We start from the raw sequence: 20,930 nt of genomic DNA, 5'->3' as shown, positions 1-20,930 counted from the left end.
CCCACCCAGGCCAACCCCTGGCCGGGGCCCCCCCTGCCGAGCCGCCTCCGTGCCCAGAGCTGTACGAAACGCACAAGAAATAAAGCCGAGACGCTTGCAAGCTGCGAAGGCCGGGCACTCGGAAAGAACGACCGTCACCCGCCCTGCCGGGCAGGTCCTACCACGCCGGAGCTGGGGCAGCCACCGCGTGAAGGAGCCGCGTGGCAAAGGGTCGGGGCTTGCAACCTGGGACCGGAGGGGTCGCGACCAGCACCCAGAGCCTGCAGCCCGGGAGCACCGCGCGCACGACCCGCGAGCGCCTGCCCAGGGCTGCAGACAGGGAGACTGAGGCGGGCCAGGGAGGCGTTGCGCGGGGTGCCCGGGGGCACTCTCAACGGCGAGCGAGCGAGCGAGTGCGCGCGATGACCCCCTCGGCCCCGAGAGCGAGGGCGCGCGATGCCCCCCTCGGCTCGCATCGCCTGCTCCAGGCCCGGAGGCCCCACGCCGGCGCCAGAGCCTCCACGGCACCAATGCTCGCTACAGGAGGAAGAGCTCCCCAAACTATCAGAAAACTGCAAAGAAGGTGCTGGAGCTCATTACGTATTCTGATTTTTAAGTGCTCAGAGTCATTAGCTGAGCCACATATTTCTATCAGGTAAATTTCATTTGCATATGCAAATTATATCTAAATACTCCACACCATTAATATGATCACTAATTACATAATAATAGTCACCAATCTCCACACAGATCAAACTTACAGTTTTGTAGCTATTAGGGAAATTGTGCTTTGTAATTAAGATAATCCTCATTTCCAGATGCTAATTAACTATACAATAATTAGCCCCTTTCGCTAACACAAATTAAGGATTTTCATCCTTATTGGTAAAGGAGTTGCTTATCACTTAAAGGAAAGACACCCCAGAAATAATCCCCCTCCCCTCCCCCCCACTTTAAAGGTGAAAAGGTAACTCCATTTTTATCAGTCTCATTTGCGAATGCAAATTAGCTTTGATTAATCAAGCCACAGATAAGCACGCCAGTCTCCTAGCATGGAGGGGCGCCTGCCGCATCTCTCCTGCCCTCGCCTCGCAGGGAAGAGCACATCCGCAGCCCGCAAAAATATTTCAGCCAGACGCAGCCATTCATCTCCCCGCAACCGCGTGGCGGCTACCTCGCCGCGCTCGGGCAGCGTGTACGTGGGCAGTCTGGAAACAAGCGTGCGCTAACTGCTTCGCGCGGAGACAGGAACCAGCGACTGGCCAGAAAGGAAGCAGAGATTTCGGGATGCTGCTTCCCCAAAACAAGGGACAGCACCGTGGCTCGTGTTATTAAGTTTTCTGTGCTCAGAACAGCAGTGAATGTGAGCTGGCACACTCGCGCGGTGACTAATGAGGTCTACCTGTGCAGGAACAGAAGGCTGACAGCCAGCAAGGCCTACTTGGCAGGATCCAACTCGGGCCGCGATGCATTCATCATCCACTAAACCAATCCACCAGTTCCACACCACCATTTGTCATTAATTATGCTAATCAGCAAACCATTACTCTCTGATGACACCACAGCACTTATTAGCTAGTTATGGCTTTTCAAAAGCACAGCTTATTGTGTATGCAAGGGCAGCGCATACATTAGCCCACAGGGAAGAAACGTCCAATTATGAAAAGAAGAAATTTGCTATTATCGTCTTCTAACAAACCAATTTAGTCACTATAAGAGTCTCTGGACTCAGAAGGGGTTTTTGGTATTTTTTTAAAGGAGAGCATAGAAACCGAAATAAGAGCATTTTGCTCGTTCTAGCCGTGAGCTGGAAAGTAAAGCAACATTCCTGAAACGAGACAATTTTGTTCCTTCTGAAGATAAAATATTATTTTTACGTTGCAACTGTAAATTATTAAAAGCTAGAATTTCCAAGAAAAGGACCGCAGGTTGGGCCATTTTTTCCTAGCCCCTAATTTAGTTCTGTAAATATGTTCTCATTGCTACGAACTGAACAAATGTGCGTAGCATTTTACAGTTCATTTACAGCAGGTCTAAGATATTCGCATAATGAGGTGGGAACGTGCAGTCCCCTGTCGTACATATGGCTCTATGAGAAACAGCCATCTCTGTTAACCCCTCGCACGTCCAGGAGGCACAACCGACTCGACACACAACGTCTGAGCGAGCTCGTCACCGACGTTCACAGCAAGTAGCACCAACACCTTCGACACGACGACACCGCCAGAGCCTGAAGGAGTTAAACGGGTCCAGGAGAGCGCGCGAGGAACCCATTTAGGAACAACCTTGCTGGAGCATCCAATCCGTTTACAGACTCCGAGGTGTTTTGCTCACCGAGAGTCATAATACCACTAGTTTTAGGAGCCTAATATGTGTTAAGAGCTCATTAATATCATCAGAGTAAATGGGCCTATTAAAACATCTTTAAGCAATATCTGAACATAAATCTCCCTAAACTATATTTAATGACTGTACTTAAGATACATTATATGCAAGTCTTAATGAGACATTAGATAGCATTTTGAAGATTAAAATTAGAGAATCCAGATAAAGACTGTCCACTTAATGTAGCCTTAAGCTGTGCTGATGAAAAGCATTACTACCAAATTATTACTTCATTAGAACAAATATTTTCTAATTTTTTCTGATTTATAGTATGACTCCTATATATAATACGGAGTAGCAACACACAAAACAATTTTGGAAATGTTAAGCTTCGTAATGGATGAGTTAATTACTTGTCTCTTACCGAGTTAAACATAAGCACTCTTTATAAAGTCCATTTACTGCGTCCCCAATTTTCTAATTTAATTGGGGAAATTAATTCCATTACCTACAAGGTCATTTTTTTTCAAACGTGTGCTGTTTTGCTTCTCACGTATTAATAACGTTGATTCAATCCCAGCCTACTATACCTTCAGCCCTTTTATAAATGACTGAAAAGTGGCAGTTCGGGCTTATAAAACGCCGCCGTTTTTCACGCCACACAACAAACAGTATTACATGCTCCCTCTGCTGCCCACACCAGCAACGAACAAGCAGACGCTTCCTTCGAGCTGTGAAAACGCTGCCGCCGAGGCTGCTTTGGTAGAAGGCATGACTTCACCCCCCCAAATCCAGAACTTGTCAAACGGAGGGGGAAAACAGCAACAACAAAAGCCCCCCAAACCTAGCAACCTCCCACGTCTGCGCGATTCATATAAATCATGGCGGCGAGAGATGGTGTCAGAGCTGTCAGCGAAAAAAGTTCACGTCATGCCTGCGAGAGAGTATGACAAATACTGAAAAGTAACAAGAAAATTAAACAGACTCTGACATTGTTCTTTGACAAACCTGCTGTAGCAGACAATGAGCATAAACGAGGACTATGTGCTTTGGAACAACTGCCACGATACCTGATACTTTATACAACTGTCAAGGCTGCAAAGGTAAACAGCGCTTCCCGCCCGCAGTCTGACTTCCACCGCGGCGAGAGGGCCGCCGGCGCGGCTGGACTGACAGCAGAGTCTGGCAGCTCCGGCGGGGGCCGTCGGCTGCCCCCTTCCTTCCCACCCGCCCGCGCTGCGAGGAGCTCGCCGACGGGGACGCCGGGCAGGGCCGTGACGGCGCTGGGCAAGCCGGCACCGCAGACCTGGAGGGGAACCGGTGCAGCAGGCTCCCTAATAATCTGACAATTTAGTCAACATTAAAAATGCATCACAATAACCTTATTAACAAGGGGTTATTGCGTGTGTGGTTTATTTGGTATAAACAGCTTTTCATTAGATAAATGAAACCCAACAACCTTTATAAATGCTTTTCAATTATGAAATTATGCCACTGAGATATCTGGATTACGTTAATCAGGGAAAACACCACCACCGACACCTCTCGATAGGGCCAGGCACATGCTGCTTGGATGACTGCTCCTCCTAATAAAGAAAATACCACTTAACCACACCACGCATTTAAAAATACCCTTCTTTATTAGGTGGAAGCTGCAGCAACAAGACTATTTTCATTTGTTCTGCTCAGATATTCTATCCAAAAGAGAGAGCATCTCATTGTAACAATTTTGCATTTTTAACTGCGTGAATTATGCATTCTTCATAAATAACAGCCTGGTTCTTTACACTAGAACTCCTTTTTATTAGCGCACAGTAACGAACAATGAGCAATGTGTTCTATTATTCTTTGTCAAATCACAAAATGCTACATTAGAATAACTGTGCTGGTCAATGTAATATAGTAGATTAAATTCAACTTCTGTGCAAAAACCACTGTAAAACAGCATGATAAGAAGGCTATAAAAAATTTAATTTTACTCCAAACTCCATCACAAAAAAAAAATGGTGTGAAAAGTAATTTTGCATAATCAGTACACGCCATCTGGAACAATTAACCGATTTCTATAGAACTATGAGGATCAGTCATATCTGCTTATTAAAGATCAGAAATTATACAAGTAATAAATCCTTGAAAAAACTAAGCGTACTCCCGCCTGTCAACGCTATTTTAACTTCAAATACTGAAGAATGCCTGATAAGGCTGAAAAGAAGAGATTAATATATGCAAATTACATCCAGCATTTAAAATCCCCAACAACTGTCTCCGGTTTTCTGTCCCTTATTGCTGCCTTTATGTTTTATTCATACACCAACTCACCTGTCACTTCATAAGCTATAATATTATGGGGGTATTATTAAACAGCATAAAGCCGTGCTTTAATTGGAAAGCTTCATTGCATTTTCCAATTATTTGGAGTAAATTAAAAGCAGATGCACATAGTTTAATAAGGAGTCTAATATCAGTTCCGGGAAATCAAAATTCATTGTCATTACTATGCCGTGATAGTTTTGCAAACTGTACTCAATTTCAGAGGTTTTCAAAAGAAAATCTGTCTGTGCAATCTGTTAATTGTCATTCGGTTAATAACTGTTTAAATATCCCAACTACACAGCAGCTTCCTATTAAGAAAAATTAAACTATGGTACTCATACAAGCAAAACAAATACAGTGCAGCCCCTCTGTAAGGTTGCACTCCTCGTGCAACTGGTACAGGCACCGCAGCCTGCCCGCTCAGCTGCACAGAAATTGATAACAGCACTTTGCCCAGGTGCTCGCCCGAGCGCAGAGACCGGTTCAAGGCCTCTGCCCTCACAAGCACTGGGATGCTCTCTGCATCGCTCTGTGGTGCTGGAATAAGGAACCCGGCAGTCCACCGAGGGAGATCCCGTGCGACTGCAGGAGCTGGAACTGGACTGAGCCTCACACCCGTGAGAAACTGGAATGACCAAGGACCCCCCAGTTTGGAAGCAGAGAGAGAATTGCATCTGCTCGAGCTCTCCGTCCCTCAGAAACACAGACACCCTCCCCTTCAGCTTTAGAAACCCGCTTCTCTGCCCACTCTGCGCAGCTGGGGATGAAGAGAGTATATTATTTCTGTTAGTACAGATGTGGGGGGTGCTCAGAGTCTGAGGAAGCCCACATATAACCCTGGACAGAAAGAAACCAGCAGGCCCCTGAAAGGCACTTGAGCCGTGGAGCAAGGCCTGCAGACTGGCGGTGTGCGGGGAGCCCGAGGCGCATGCCTACAGCCGTCCTGGCAGACCTGCCTCTGGGAGCAGCCGTGCAGCAGCCCAGGCCCGGATGCTGCAGCACCAAGCAGAAGAAATCAAGCTCAGCAGCGTGGTGCCCAAAAGGCACTTTGGATGATTTTGCCAGGAAGTCTACCTGCTTCAGGGACAATGTTCCCAGCAGACCTCACAACTGCACCGTTCACCTCCTGGCCTACGGCCCTAACTCGCTGCTTGGAAAGAAGAGAGGGAAATCCACCCAGGAGCACGGTGCCCATTGGAAGGCGCCCTCACTCAGGCACACAAGCACACGCAAGCACTTTCCCGGTGAAATCACAAGTAATTTTACTCCATTGCAGCCCTTTGCACAAGACCCATCTTTGGGCTGCCGCTGCTGGGGCAGACATCTGAAGACTATCCAGCTCCGGTACCCACGGAGCAGGAACTGCAATAAGGCAAGAGCAGAGCCGACTTGACTCTCGCCCTGCGAGGAAGTTTCCACACTGGAAACAAGCTCTGCAGCTGACATAAAAAACTGCCCGTTATTTTGGCCTTTCCTGGTGATAATTCAGTCTCGCAAACATGATATTTAATGCTGCGTCTCTTGAAGAGAGGCAGGGAATGCAGATGCCAGGATCTGAAGCGACAGATCGAATGCAGCGCAGGACCTCCCCCTCCGGAGGGTGGAGTGCACTGGAGTACTTGAACATGAGAGCGCATTGCAAAACCACCAGAAACCGTGTTGAAAGATGAAGATAAAAGCAATTCTTGTGCAGTGATCCAAAAAATAGCATCTTTCTTTTTTCAAAATTACCTGTTTTAATAAAGCAGACACACTGTGCCAAGCGATCCATTTAATTATCTGCAAAAATGATGAAGCAAAACAATAGTTTGCAAAAATAAATGACTAACCTCTGATTAAAATGTCTGTCCTCATTACATGCGGATAAAAGATACAATATCTTTTAAGAAAATGTATATCGGGGGGAAGCAAGTGGCAGTACTGTGGTACGGATTACCTGACGTTTTGACACAGGGAAGAAGCTGACAGGTCGGTACTGAAACGTAACAGAATTGCCCCTTTTCTCCCGTCCTTAATCTGGGGGAACCGACGAGAAAAGGAAGCTTTTTTGTGGCATACACAGCAAGCAACGGAGCCCGCCGAGGCGACAGCAAAGCATCCCGAGGGCCGCGCTGACCGAGATGCTATTCTACAAACCGATCACGGTACGATATTCAGGACAGGGCTTGTGGCCCTGCGCTGGCAAATTCTTTCAAGAGGGGTTGTGGGTTTTTTGTGGGGGAAGAAAAGGGTGCTGTGCTCTGAGCAGGGTCCTAGAATCACAGACAGCGAGGGCTGGAAGGGACCTCACGGGGTCACGTCTGGTCCAAACCCCTGCTCCAAGCAGGTCCAGCCCCAACTACATCATCCCAGCCAAGGCTTTGTCACGCCAGGCCTTAAACACCTCCACCACCTCTCTGGGGAGATCTCTGGCTTTCCTCGTGGCTAACGGCAGCCTGAGTGAGAAAGATGAAGCCTGGATGAGCTGGTCAATGCTCCACTGGGCGCCCTTATGCCCGGCAGTGTTGGAAGCATCGTTCGCAGCACACTACCTACCCGGGCTACAAAGCTTAAGGGCCTGGTTCCCCGCAATGCTGATGTACTGGGAGAGGCAGCTGGAGCCCAGGAGTCGAGGCCACCGGGCAAAGCCATGCACTAGGGGAGCAAGGGGCTCCTCTAACTTGCGCGGCTTGTGCAAAATCCTTTCTGCCAGCAGAAGATCCGGCCCTGCCCCGTCCTTCCTGCTCTGCACCCCAGCTGCAGGAGTCCCCCGCCTGCCACGGCCCAGCGCAAGACAAGATCCCTGCTGCACAGAGGAAGCTCCCACTGGACTGCTCTGTAGCGTCTGCAGCAGCCTTAGACCGGTGAACCCGGCTCACGCACTGTAGCAGCTCTTACCCGAGCGATTCGACGAGTGCTTTGCAGGAAGGTTTGGCACACGGGGTGCTGGCCAGCTGCCCCGTTTGCTAATGGGAAGTGGCTACTACCTTAAGGGGGTGGCCACCCAAGTGACACGGAGCTGCACGCACTACACGACTGCGTGACCTGCAGGTCCACAGAGAACTTGCGAGATGGCTGCACCGTCCCTGCCGGTCCGAGCCGGCATGCTGCTGCGTATCTGCTGGAGCGCACCCCAGACTCGCTCATCCAAAGGTCAGGGGTGCCAGCAGTGCTGGGGCAGGTGAGAGTATCTGGCTTTACTGGAATGAAGACTCATGAATTCTTCAGGCAGAAATTGCTTTGCTCATTTCAGAAAACCCAAAGTCTCCAGAATGAGTACACCGATGACAGAAAAATCAGCTTTACAACGCCAGAAGTCACCAAAGCTAGACACGGGAGGAATACATGCCACCTCTCAGAGCAGCCCAGAGGAACCTGCCTCCTCTCCTATTGTATTTCTTTATTTTTTAAAGTCTCCATAACACAATAAATGCCAGTTGAAACAGATGCTGGCTAGAGTTCGCCATTCTCTTATGCACTGTCCGTTTGCTCCGAGTAAAATCATTGCATCGACATCTCTGCAGAGAGGCACAAAAAGGATGTAAAGATAAAGGACTTATTCACTGTCCAGAGCCACTTGCTCCAGAGACTCCTTGCAAAACATGTCTTTACAAGTGATGCACAGAGCAAAAAATGGCAAGAATGGCAGCCTCGTTCAAATTATGAATGTTGCTTTATCAGTAGATCGCTAGATCTTTTATGCTGTAAGAACAAGCCAGGCATGCAGAAAACAGCTCGCTGCCTAACAAAGGATCCCAGCTCTGCGAGAGCCTAGCATCATTCATTTTCTTAGAGACAACTGTAAGACAAATCTGCGGAATAATGAGCCTCTTTTCAGGGACGTGACAGATCTATTCCATCTCGACTCCCATCTACGGGACCTACTGCTCTTTATTTTAAGGGAGGTTGAAACCTTCATCTTCAGTTTAATAAAATCAAAACTTTCGGAATTCAGGAACAGCAATGGGCATTTGCAGAAAAACGTAACTAAATCAAGGAAGAAAAAGTCAGAGTGAAAGAAAAGGCAGGTTTCATTAAAAGCAGAAAATGCGTGTGACTGGTACGCAGCTGTGGCAAGTTTAACATATGGGTCTGCAAAAAAACATTCCAACCATAAGCTTTGGTTCAGGCAACAAATAATTGATATCTCTAAAATATTATTTAAATGTTGGCTCCATGAATTTCTTTTGAAGGATCTTTAAACTAGATGGAGCCCTCCTCACATACGTAGGATTTTGCAACGGTATTGGTCTCTTAAACCAATTTTTAAATTTCTTCACTCTTTTTTTTTTACTTTTACAGCGAACCAGCAACAGACTTCAGGGACCCAACACCCCAGAAATCTCACTTGCACGGCTGCCACATCCACATGTCACAATTATGTCGGCTTCACCCGTTGTAAGGCCCTTGCACCAAAATACCGGAGTGGCTGGGGTTCACAGCTGGCAAGAGCTATCTCCAATTCTGTAAGCCTGTTCAAACTTTCATCTGAGCCTAATTTGCAGAAAATGAACTACTCCAACTGGGAGATCTTATAGCACCTTCAGCTCTCCTGTGAAAGATGAATGTTCATTTTCACTAGGAGAATTTTTTCAGTCTTTGCATTCTCCTATGCCTGAGGGAGGGTAAGTGTGTCTGAAAGCTTGCAAATAAAGATTTTTTTTGCAAATATCTAGTTGGTTTAATAAAAGATATCCCCTCTCCCACGAGTTCTGATTCCTTTCACCTGTAGACTAACACAGCCACAACCTGCTTCCCTGTAAGCAACATAGTATTTCTGAGCTTTGTTCTCTTTCCCAGCCACTAGTTCACATATTTTATAGCCCAAGAACATCAAACTCAGTTGCACCCAAGATAAACCCAATCAACTCGGTACCTTCAGACAAAATCAAAGCAAAACTCCACAGAGGCGGGCATATACTCAGAGTATACTCAGGGAGGTGAGATGCTTGGTTAAGGCAGCAGTAGCGATCGATCGGTCAGTCAGCAGTACCAATGTCTGAAAACGTAAAGAGTGCGACACAAGAACCCTGGCTATTTGGCACGTCCCGTCTGTGGAAAGGATGCCGCACGTTTCACAAGGTACAGCTGCTGCACCAGAGGAGCAAGCGTTCAAACCTCAACAGTTAAACGCATTGCTAAGCAGACCTGGGCTTGGGGTAGAGAGTGACGTACTAACTCCAGCACACGTCCAAACTGCAACGTCAAGCCTGCCGATAGAAGAACGCACGCAAGACTAACTGCTAATCCGATGTGGTCATTGCCATCGCTGAAGCTGGCACAGCTGCACTCGTGCTCTGGCTGTGCAAGTCCTCTCCAACTGCCCAGACACACAGCTAGCTACTGCTCTGATGTCGCACACAAGTAGAGGGGTTTGCTTTGCCAATTCAGCTGCTGGCTAACTAGTGCAATGCCCTGCCAGACTCTCTGGAAAGGGTGCCGCACGTCCCCCTATCGCGGCCTCCTCGCAGAGCGGGGGAACGTGACACCCCAAAAGGGGGCTGGAAGGACTTGGCAGAGCTGCCCAGTCTGTGCGGAGAGATGCTGAGCTCCGAGCCGAAGGTGCGAGGCCTCCGTGGCTGCCCATGACAGATCTCTGCCCTGAACAGGCAGCTGGTTTCTGCCTCTAATCAGAATTTGGCAGAGGATCCTGCAATTCAAAAGGTTTATGTTTCGATGGCACTTACACAGCAGAAAACTTATTGGAAGCAAGTTCCCCCAGGGGCATCGGCACTGGCCTGAAACGCGCTGTTTATTAACTTCAGGGAGATAGCTACAGTGGTATTAGACCACATCCAATTAGCGAAGCCTACAGGAATATTTGCACTCTTAAATCTCCCCCTTTCTGAAAGGGTTAAAGCTTATTATTAGCATATAATTTACAGGTCCTTTCTCCCAGGAAAGAAATAATGCACAGTAAATGCCACATTCATTTTAATAATACATGTTACAGTCTGTGCCCAACATCTGCACAAAGGTAAAGCAGACAGATTTTTTTGACATGTCCCACTCTGCCATCCAAACACAGGCTTTTTGTTTCTTAAGTGACGGAAGGTTTAATCAAGAAAGCAGGCAATTCATCAATCGCAACAAGGCTGCTTGCATGGCCCTGACAGCACACACATGGTTTTATACAGAAGAAGCCTGGCCACCTGTCACCAGCACCTTTTACATCAGGATATACAAATACGCCGGGCGATCAATCCTCCAGCCTTTCCCATTCATTTCTTAGTTTTCTTATTATATTTTTCTTTATGCTGGATGTTGTCCTCATCCTTTGCAGGGAGAGATGGAGAGACAAGACGAGCTATGGCTGTTTATACACTATCATAAAAATTTATATACCCTTAAAGTGACTTATTTCCTCTCTATTTGAGTACCATTATTATAAATAATTTTTCACTTCGTTCAGGAATTTTCCCCGTATGTTATTATCTGTAGCTGCCTGAGAGGGCTCTCTCTCTCTCTGTCCTTGTGGCTTTGATAAGCAAAGCAATATGTAGCTAGAGGATGCTGAGGTCTGAAATGAAGGCAGTATGTAGTCACAACAACATCTTAATTAAGCTGAAGGCCACGAAAAAGGACTGAGTTGTAAAATACCGAGCAGTGTTTGCTGATGGCTCGGTCGGGAACGAGGCCTTCCCTTCCCTAATCAGGTGGACGTTTGAACACGCACGGAAACCCGGGTTCAGGATTCAGGGCAGCATCCCCAGCTGCAGGCAGAGACCCTTGGCAGATGTAGCAGTCACTAATCCAAGTTATAAACAGTGGCGTGCTGGTCTCAGAGGCGCGATGGCGGGGAGGAGGGGGCGGAAATCTTCAAAGCGGAGCAGACCAACCCAGCCCTAATTCCAGCCGAGGCCCAGCGGCCGCGTGCTGAGCACAGCCGCTCCTCCCGCCCCGAGCAGTGGTGCTCTCTGGGCTGTCCCTATGTACAGCAAGACCTGCAGAGGAACTTACTTGCTGAACTATCTTGCAGTCAGAGTCCCTCTAATGCACTGGTCATCCACACTCAACTGCCAAGACAGAAAATACCCAAGGAGGAACTAAATCAATCATTAAAATTTCCACGTCTGTTTTCCCTTTAATGCTTGGCTCGGAGTCATTCAACTGCAGCAGAAAGGGACACAGCCCAGACTCGAGTGGGTTGTGCTGGTTTACACCGGCAGGGGATGGGGCCCGGCCTTGTGTGCTCAGAGCGGGACAAGCATTGCACACATTCGGGAATTGCACTGCCCTGTGCGCGAGATGAGATCTGCCTTTAAAATTAAACAAAAAAAAAAGTCCAGACCAAGTGCTTGAAGCTCTCAATACGGGGGGAGGGGGAAGGAGAAAGAGAGAGACCCAGGATATTCATAATGAACTGCCCATCTGCCATTTACATGAGGACTAGATTAAAGCTGGGGGGGGGGGGGGGGAAGCAGATATTCAAACATCATCAATTATTTGCACTTGCTGGTGCTTTCCTACGATGCTGTCAGAATCACTTGGTCAGGAAAGCTCCCAAGTCCATGACAGCCACGGCAGCGAGCCGGGCCTCCTCTACCAGCAGAGCAAGCAAGCCATCTACAGACTCCTGAACACAGCTAGGCGAGTCCAACCAGCCAACAACCAGGATGCCATGCAAGGGGACTGGCAAAGAAACGCATAGTTTACCCAACCAGGTATACGGAGAGCCACCTTGCGCTGCACCTGACCACTGCCCGCAGGCTGGGAGGGTATCGCACACCAGAGCCACGGCCCGGTGCAAACAGGAGGGAATTTGGTAGTGCAGAGCTTCCTTGACCCTGCGACCAGGAGAGACCCTGCTATTGTCTCACTGGACAGCGCCGAGCGCACAGCTGAGCTAACCTAGGACATGCATATTTCACGGACACCTGGCTGCCACTCCACCATTCGCTCCAGAGGAAGAACAGGTTTCAGACTCGCTTCGTTTCCATACACCTATCGCTCAGCTGGTCCTGAGGCTTAATGAAACAATGCATATCTGCGAACAGAACTGCATTTCAATTGCAACCGAGTCCAACCTGCGCACGTGTGCAACTACACGGTGACCAGAGAGCCAGTCACTTCTCTAGCACCTGAAAATACTCTTGTCCTTCCAGAGCAACAGAACTGATGAGAAACACTGGCTCACACCAGCTGCTAAGCAGCAGCAGGGGGTCTGGACCGGGTGGGATGAGCGCTTCTGGGGCCTGAGGAGCAGCTCTCTTGGACGGTTCATGGCACGGCGGCCCCTTCGGACATCCAGACTCTTTGCGCTTGCTCCTGGTACCTTCAAGATTACCCGCCAGCATTGGCTTTCAATTGCTCTCTGCTGACGGTGGAGTTCCCACCCAACAACTGTAGCCAGCGTCCTCTGCAGGGCTGTGTTTCATCACCAGTATCTACCGCTGCCTTTCCTCCAGGGTGAGCTCCAAGACTGCAAGGCGGGACAGCAAGCCCTGGAGTGTGTCACAACCAGCACCTTGCCTCAGCAAATCTCGATCAGAACAGAGCAATTAGGCGAGTCCGGCGGAAAAGCACTCATAAGGTTCCTGTTACCACGGCAAGATGTTAACGCTGTGCTGTAGATAAACTCGATCAACTCAAAATTACACAGACGTAACAGGAAATTTTGGAATGGCTACCACTGCGAGTCCTGAGGTTAACTTACCTTTATAATGTTAAAGCACACAGAGGGAATTGTCACAGACGGCACCTCATCACGAGGGCTGAAAAGGCAGCCGTGGTCAGAAGGTATGCGAGAAGAGTCCTGCCAATGCACAGGATGTTTCGCATTATGAGACCTTTTCTGTGGAAATGTTCCACAGCTGCAATAGCCATTACAACATACGTAAGCACAACAACTTGTATAACCATGTGCCTGGAGGAGGATTTGCAGTTGGAAGAGAGAGGCACACACTTTGATTGAAAGTTACTTGTGCAAACGTTGAGATCTATTACCTTGCCTGGTTTTATAGGCTTGATTTGCATTTTGCCTGTAAACATCTGGTAAAATATTCAGGATCTGTGTAAAATAGGTCATCTTTCCAAGCTTGTTATACTGCAGGAAGCAGCAGTCCACAGGAATTCCTGCAGCAAAGGGTCTCTTAAGCAGCGCTCAGGCAGAGATATTTCCTCCCTGCTCACATGTGCGCTTGGGGCTTCATCAAGTGGGAACTCATGGCCTTCCCTTCCCTCCCCCCTCCAGGACTGTCTTGTGGGAACACAAGAACACACTTCCCCTACATTTCCAAATCTATTAGGGTAGAAAAGTAACGAGAAAAACTAATACTGACAAGAATTATGCCATTGTTATATTCCATCTATTTAGGAACCTGAAGCTGCAGTTTTAGTGAGAGATTACCTTTTAAATAACCATTTGATTAGGGTACATGAATTAGTGCCATGTTCCCATGTTAGAAGTGTCACTCACTGTTAACAGAAAGAGCTTCTGAATGGCTGAGCTTTGCCACCTTCTCCTCCCTTATTATGCACAGGCACTACCTCCTGCACAGCCCGGCTGGTGCTCTGCACACCCCTGCAGACCAACCACAGCCGGCGGGGAGCGGGGGGCGACCTCCAATTTGGCCAGGCTGAGTTTAAACGACACGCCTTCCTCTGCATGCAAACATGAGGCACTGCAGAGAAAGCGACGGCTAATCACACCTGATGGCAGTCGTGCTAAACCCAACCGAGAAGGATTTCTGAATCACGGCACTGCTTTGGACTGTCATAGTTGCTGTGGGTTATGAGACAAGTCCAGGAGAGTGGAAAGAACGAAGGGAGCGAGACAGAACAAGCCACAAGAGGAGAGAGAGAAATTCAGGAAGACAAAGCCCTTAAAAAGAGAAACCCCCCAAGCAACCTGGTGTTTTCCGATCTACCCCAACATGTGGCGGGGACTCGATCTGCACCCGCTACACAGCGCTTGGGTCTGGGAGGAGCTGTTTCAATTCGATGGCGGTGCTGGAGGGGGCTGGGACACGAGCAGAGCATCTGTGAATAACGTCTGCCTGGCTTGGAGAGAAGATGTGGCTTTGATGACTTACCTGTGAGGACCATGGGAAAGGAGAGTGGGGACAGGGGGCGAAGCAGAAGTAGTACGAGGCTTAACGAAAACTTTCTAGCAATTCCCCTCCCCGCGCCCTCACTCCCGGACTGCACCGCACCGGGAGCAGCAAGGCTCCCCGTCAACTACGCCCTCCTGCTCCTCCTCCGCGGCGACTCCTCAGGCCACACGTTTCTGATGGTGGAGCGACAGCGGCAGACATCCTGGAAGGCTGGTCCATGGATGCTGCGTGCCTGGCCCGGCCCTGACAGAATCCGCGAGCTCACCTGAGATGGCATACAAGTTCGAGTGCTGGTGCTCCAGGTCGAGTCGTGTGCTGTGGCCTTTGCCTCGGAAGCTGGCAGGGAGCGTCAGGGATATGTGCCTGTGGGAGCAAGAGGGGAGAAACGAGGGGACGTTACTGCAGAGCAGGAGGAGCCGCAGCCTTCACTCAGCCTCCCGCCCCTGCACGACTCCAGTCACGCGACATGGCGAACGGCGACTCGGAGCCTGCGAAGGGCAAGATGGGCCCACGATGGGTAAGACAGAGGTGGGGACACGCTCCTCACTCCTGACCAGCCAGCTCGTCAGGGGACGCATGCGAGGAGCTGCCCGCTCAGTCCAGCACTGCAGCACCTACAACGAGTGCCGGGTGCCTGGGAGACTGCACGCTGCAGCCCGTCAGGAGCGCTGCCTGCGAGGATGCAGGCCCTGCCAGCAGCCCGCCCCAGGGACAGGTGCTCCCGACCTAACCGGGAGTCCTTGGGTCGGGCCGGGGAGGCCTGCGTGAGAGTGGTTCAGAGTCAGCAGTCATGTGGAGCGCAGCTCCCCTGCTACAAGCACACGCAGGCTTGGGCAGGGTTGCTTTTCTCCTGCTTTCGGAGCTTGGAAGCCATCCGACTCCTCTTCACCGACCCGGGGCCTCCGCCATGCAGCACTTGCAAGCCCGGCCAGCCCCGGCCTCAGGACGATGCCCCGAGTGCCGAGAGGAAACCTCTCCGCGTGGGAGGCAATGCCCAGATTGGGCTGGAGAAGGCAGCGATCTCCCCAGAACCCACGGAGCCGAAACCTGAACCCCTCTGGCCTGGGGGCCAGAGAAGCAGGTCCTTTCTGGTGGCTGCTGGCACGCAGATGAGTTTCAAAACCTGGAGTCGACAGGTTTATTCACACCGGCTGTTTGGCAGCAGGGGGAAAAAGAAGACCCAAATCACCCATTTGAGAGCCACGGAGCCGTGAGGGTAAGCCCCGTCCAGGGAGCCAGGCTCAGACTTGCTGTCGTGGGACACCGTGTCCCACTCAACGCCCAGGCCTCTCGCAGGGGCAGCAAACCAACCCGCCTCCCACGCTCTGTGCTACGGGCAGGGCACGGGAACGCCAGCCTCACGTTTCTCCTGCCGCCTGCTCCAGCCACGTGAACGTAGGAGCAACGCGTCCCTCCTACGTCAGCCTTTGGTACTTGACTCAAAGTGGCTGCTAAGCTGAACCAGAGACAGCGCCAGACAGAAGCCTTCAGTTACTGGAGCCAATACTGGCTGCGTCCAGATTTATAGGCCTGGATGGGGGAGTCCAGCTTTTCCTTTGTAACTTAAATCTGTACTTTCTAGTGCTGATTCCAGGTCTGTGCAAGCTTTTATTATGCACCATAACCTTTATGGACCCCCTGTCACTTGTGACAAAGATGTGTGGCCCTCTTCAAAACAGTGACTTGGGAGCACGCAGGAACGAGGCGGCAGCTGTCGGCGCCCCGCATTTTGGAGTGACGCAAACAAGAGCAGGAATTTTGAGAGGCTCTTTTACCAGAAAAGCAGGTTACCCTTTTATTGCGGTAGCTGCCATACTCGCAACAAAGAGCACCCTGAACCGGCCAGCACGGAGCATTATTACACAAATCAGCTGGAAACTTGTACCTTCGAAATTGGACACATTTGTAAAGAACAGAGAAAGCCTAAAAACATGATGTTGGTGACGATGAGTGCTCCAGAATGTAAGAGGTAAAACGCCACTCTGAATGTGTTTGTACTTCCAGACCTCCTTCAAATTAAAAATCAAACGAGAACGACCAAGTGAAAACATCTTCAAATTTGGCCAACAGGTTTCCTTTCCAAACACAATCCATATGGGGCTGCCTTTGCCAGTAAAGGCAGGTTTGTCATGAACACTCTTCGGATATGAAGCCTACCACTTCTATGAATTATGCACTTTTCATTCGGTTTTAAATGAAATCACCCAGAAATGTACTTCTGAGACCTCCAGATGGCTAACAGTGCTTTCTGAATGTCTCCTGCTTCTGGTGGGGCCTGTCCTCATCGTCCCTCTGCGTGCATAGTCGTACCGGGGAGGGCCGCAGGAACTGCACACAGCAGACCCCCACCAAACAAAGAGCACGTTTCTCAACAAGGCGTTTCAGGTGTTTGCTGCCACCTGATTAAATCAGGCATCCACGGTGCAGGGAATTCACCAGGGAGTGCCAGCTTTGGGTCTGCTCCGTGTGAACCACGCTCCTCAGGAAACGGTCTCAGACAATGGCAGACCTGCCTGCTCTGGGACCAAGCTGCGGGTCTGGAAATCACGGGTCTATGCAAGCAATAAACCAACTCCTCTGTAGGCAATCGTACAGCTGACACTGCTGGGAGTGCAACTGTCCATAAAGCCTGTGGCCCTCCAAGAGGAATTTCACTGAATCCTTGACTTGGGACATGCCCTAGGAGTGAAGTCCCTGATCAGGACCACGTCCTTCCAGCAGATCATGCAAATGACACGTATGTGCAAGCGGCACGTACGCTCCATGGACGTACTGGAAAGGAACTGTTCGCAGTCTCACAGGCTCTGACCACGCGCAGCGGAGCAGTGGTAGGTCGTGTGTTCAGGTCCCACAGAATGAGGCCCGGAAGGGCCCTTCTTGTCCAACCGCCTGACCGAGGCATGGTCATCCCTGTCTTGCCATCTTGCCTGCTAGCTCAGCACCACATCCATGATGACTTTGGTGCATTTAAAATGAAACATAAATCGGATCTGGCATGGTCAGATTTTTGAGCGACGTATGGACATTAAACATGAACTTATCATTTGATTTTGCCTTTGGTGACCATTCAGGAGCCCGATTTGCTTCTCATGAGACCACATGCCACAAAGAGCTGCTCCAGCGCAAGTGGTATCACTAACCTAATGCTGTAGGGCCCTGCGCACCACCTGACGGGGCATGTTCACAAAGAAGAACAGATGTGCTTGGATGCTCCCTCCCCGTTCACCTAACCCACTGCCAGCACCCACTCTCTACAGCGCGACACACGGGGCTCGCGCTTGCAGGAGTGGGAGCACATAATGGCTTCTCTGAGAGGGAAATGCAGCTGCAAGACCACAAGGCAGGGTAACACCGAGAGCAATAGATTAGAGCCTTTCAGTCTAATGTGTTTTTGGGGGGTTTTTTGTTGCGGTTTTTTTTTTTTTTAAGTGTCACATTGGGAAAAACCAGGAAACAAAGCCTAATTTATTTTGAATTAATGCAAGGGTTTGGCCAGGATCAATATAAAACTTATACCTACTAACTTGATTGCATAATGCCTTTTCCTTATGGCCTGTAAAAGCCAAACCATTTTGCATGGTAGAAAGAAAAAAAATAGGCTGCCACTGAAAGCAAGAAAATCCCAATTACAAAGTCCCCAAGTTCCTAAACACATATCGCGAAAGTATGCACAGCTCTGCGGCATATGGCAAATCAATTACTGGTTGAAATTTTAAAACAAAAACATGGTAAATGTGCTGCAGAAATAATCAAGAACAACGGTTTGGTTTAGATTACAGTGGCCACTAGAGTTTTGAATACAATTAATCATCATTCCAGGCAATGGGAAGCCATATTGACACTTATTCCTAATTTGAATATTTAATTAGGGTGAAGTTCTTCATCAAATTATCACAGAACTGGGAGGAAAGCCTGGAAGATTTAAACAATTACTACTTTAACCCATTACCAACTGCTTACCTGTGAGCTCACGAGCGTGCATACCCGTGCTGCGAGGGAGGAAGACGTTTGCACAGAAAGAAGGGAATTCTTGATAACCCACGGACTTGACCTGAGCAAGGGAACGGCGCTGACACTTACCGCTGTGTGGTTTCTACTCAGAAGAAGTCAGTCCGAATGTGGTTTCTGATGCTCTGCACACCTGGGACTACTTAACATTAACCCTTAGCACAAGGTCTTTAATTAGCCGGCAAGAACTTCTCCCATGCCAAGCCTGCCTAGGGAGCAAGACCTCTGGGCACGGCCAGGTTAGGACGTGCACAGCTTGGGCTGTCAAGCTGTCGGGACAGCTGCAGGGTACACGGGGGGCGCTGCCAAAGCGGTATAGCAAGGTGGGGTTAGCAGGGGCTTCTTGCTGCGGTTGCCACTGGCAATGGACAAACCAACTGCCTACCCACAGGCCTCGCTCTCCCGGGAGCGTGGGCAGGGATGGAGCAGGCATTTCTCTGCTCAGCGCCTCTGCTGTTTGCTCCTTCCTATCAGCATCACTTTGCAGCCTGGCGACCCGTCCCGGAGACCTCCTGCATGGCTCGCAGCCCAGTCAGCGCCACCGCTCACCCTCGGGAAATGAAGGCGGCTGGCTGAGGCAGCTGAGGCAGGTTTATCAGACGCTGCAGAGGTGGGGGGCATCCCTCCAGCTGCAAAGGAGAGGGGCTGCCGGGCTGAGCGTGAGCCGAGACTGCTGGTGCATCGCTGCTGAACAGCAGGCACCCGGCCTACGCGCAGCTCACCTTTGCTGCCAACCATGCCGTGTCCCCAGGGCAGGCAGGGACGCGGCTGCTCCCCGCCCCAGCGGAGCAGACGCCTAGTCGGAGGCACTCCACAAATTGGGGCACGAGGGACTGGGTTTCAGGTGCTGCTCGCTCCTGTGGCCCAAGGCCAAGCGCACAGGGACCCGCGCACCGCCAGCCCTCCCCAAGCCATGCCATGCTGTCTGCGGGCTTCCTCTCTGCGGAAGCCAGCTCCGCGCTGGAATTCGGAGCCCTTCCTTTCTGCGTTACATTAATCCATATAAGAAAATCTCTTTTAATGAGGAGTGATATAGTTACAAACTCTCTAGAGCCATAATTAGAGCAAACTAATTGAAGTTGTGTTTTGACACACTTTCCAAATTCACGGGTGCTGCATGACATATTCACAACACTGTTGCTGCACAGCCATGGCGACAGCAAAATGATTAGGCTAATAACGCTTATTTGCATTCTTATCATGCCAGCAGCATGCCGTTAAATACTGTTTCAACCATTGCTCGTTCACTCTGAAAGTTTCCACCGAAAGATATTAACAGTAATTATTAGTACTTTGCTGGAATCTCTAATGTTAAGGAATGGCAACTCACATTAACATACACAAATGCCAATTATTTTCCTTCTGAATTGTCACACGCACAAGGGTTTTTTCCCCTCCCTACGGCACTGAAGCGACAAGGTGGACTTGGAGTTTTATGGCCTTTGGAGAGCGAGGAATGCCTGCTCCGCTGAGACGGTAATCAGGGGTTTGGAACAATTCTCCCAAGACGCACACAGCACAAATCGCTTTGATGCAGGCACCAAGCCGCACAGGTTTTAGAAAGATATTTTCCCAAACAATTAAATATTCATGTTTCCAGAACAATCCAAGGAGGTACAGCAACTAAATTCAGTGCAGAGAGAGCGCTCATCTCGCTCTCAATTGTAGCTGCTCCTTGTCTCATTAAACGCCCGGAACAGTCCTACGAAGAGCAGCCACGGACGTGGCACGTACTAGGAGACGTCCCGAGCAGCCTGTCAGGAAACGGGGGCGATGCGCATGCATTACGGCCAATTTGGGTTGCTTATTTTACAGAGACTTGCACAGAACGGGTCCAGGGATGCCCGACAGCTCCAAACAACAGTTATTAATGACCGTCTGTGCCAGTCGTGATGAATTGCTTCTGAAGTTAGGGAGCAAATACTTATAAAAAGTAACAAAGGATCATGAGGGGAAATGCCAGATATCAAAGGAAGCTTCATAATTCACTCCAAAATATCAACAATGCTCGGCACAGGAAACAAGAGCGACTTTTTAGCTTCCAACTGCACCGGATGAACGTGGCAGAGATCAGGCAGTACGCAGCACACCGCCTCAGGCTGCTAACGAGCAGAAACGGCGGAGCCCTGCACAGGACTAGGGCCGGGCAGGAATACCAAACCGGCCGTCTTCCCTGCTCATGCCTGGTTCCTGCTGCAGGGCACGGGGACGAGACGACACCAGGACACCCAGCGCCCACGGAAAGACTCTGGCTCCCACCAGGGAAGCACA

The 20,930-nt window shown here is 49.9% G+C and overlaps 1 protein-coding gene across 3 annotated transcripts in view; it reads right to left on the bottom strand.

Annotated features, from left to right (window-relative positions):
• MVB12B (multivesicular body subunit 12B) overlaps positions 1-20,930 on the bottom strand; it is a 75,751-nt gene that overhangs the window by 27,852 nt on the left and 26,969 nt on the right. For all 3 annotated transcript variants that reach the window (XM_006016923.3, XM_025194532.1, XM_006016924.3), the window contains exon 7: positions 14,917-15,014. In XM_006016923.3, coding sequence (XP_006016985.1) covers positions 14,917-15,014 — 98 coding nt within the window. The remainder of the gene's footprint in view (positions 1-14,916; positions 15,015-20,930) is intronic.

Source organism: Alligator sinensis, unplaced genomic scaffold, assembly GCF_000455745.1.
Source record: "Alligator sinensis unplaced genomic scaffold, ASM45574v1 scaffold611_2, whole genome shotgun sequence".
Lineage (NCBI taxonomy): Eukaryota > Metazoa > Chordata > Crocodylia > Alligatoridae > Alligator > Alligator sinensis.
The sequence above is the reverse complement of the archived record's forward strand: the minus strand, read 5'-3'. Positions and strand labels throughout refer to the sequence as shown.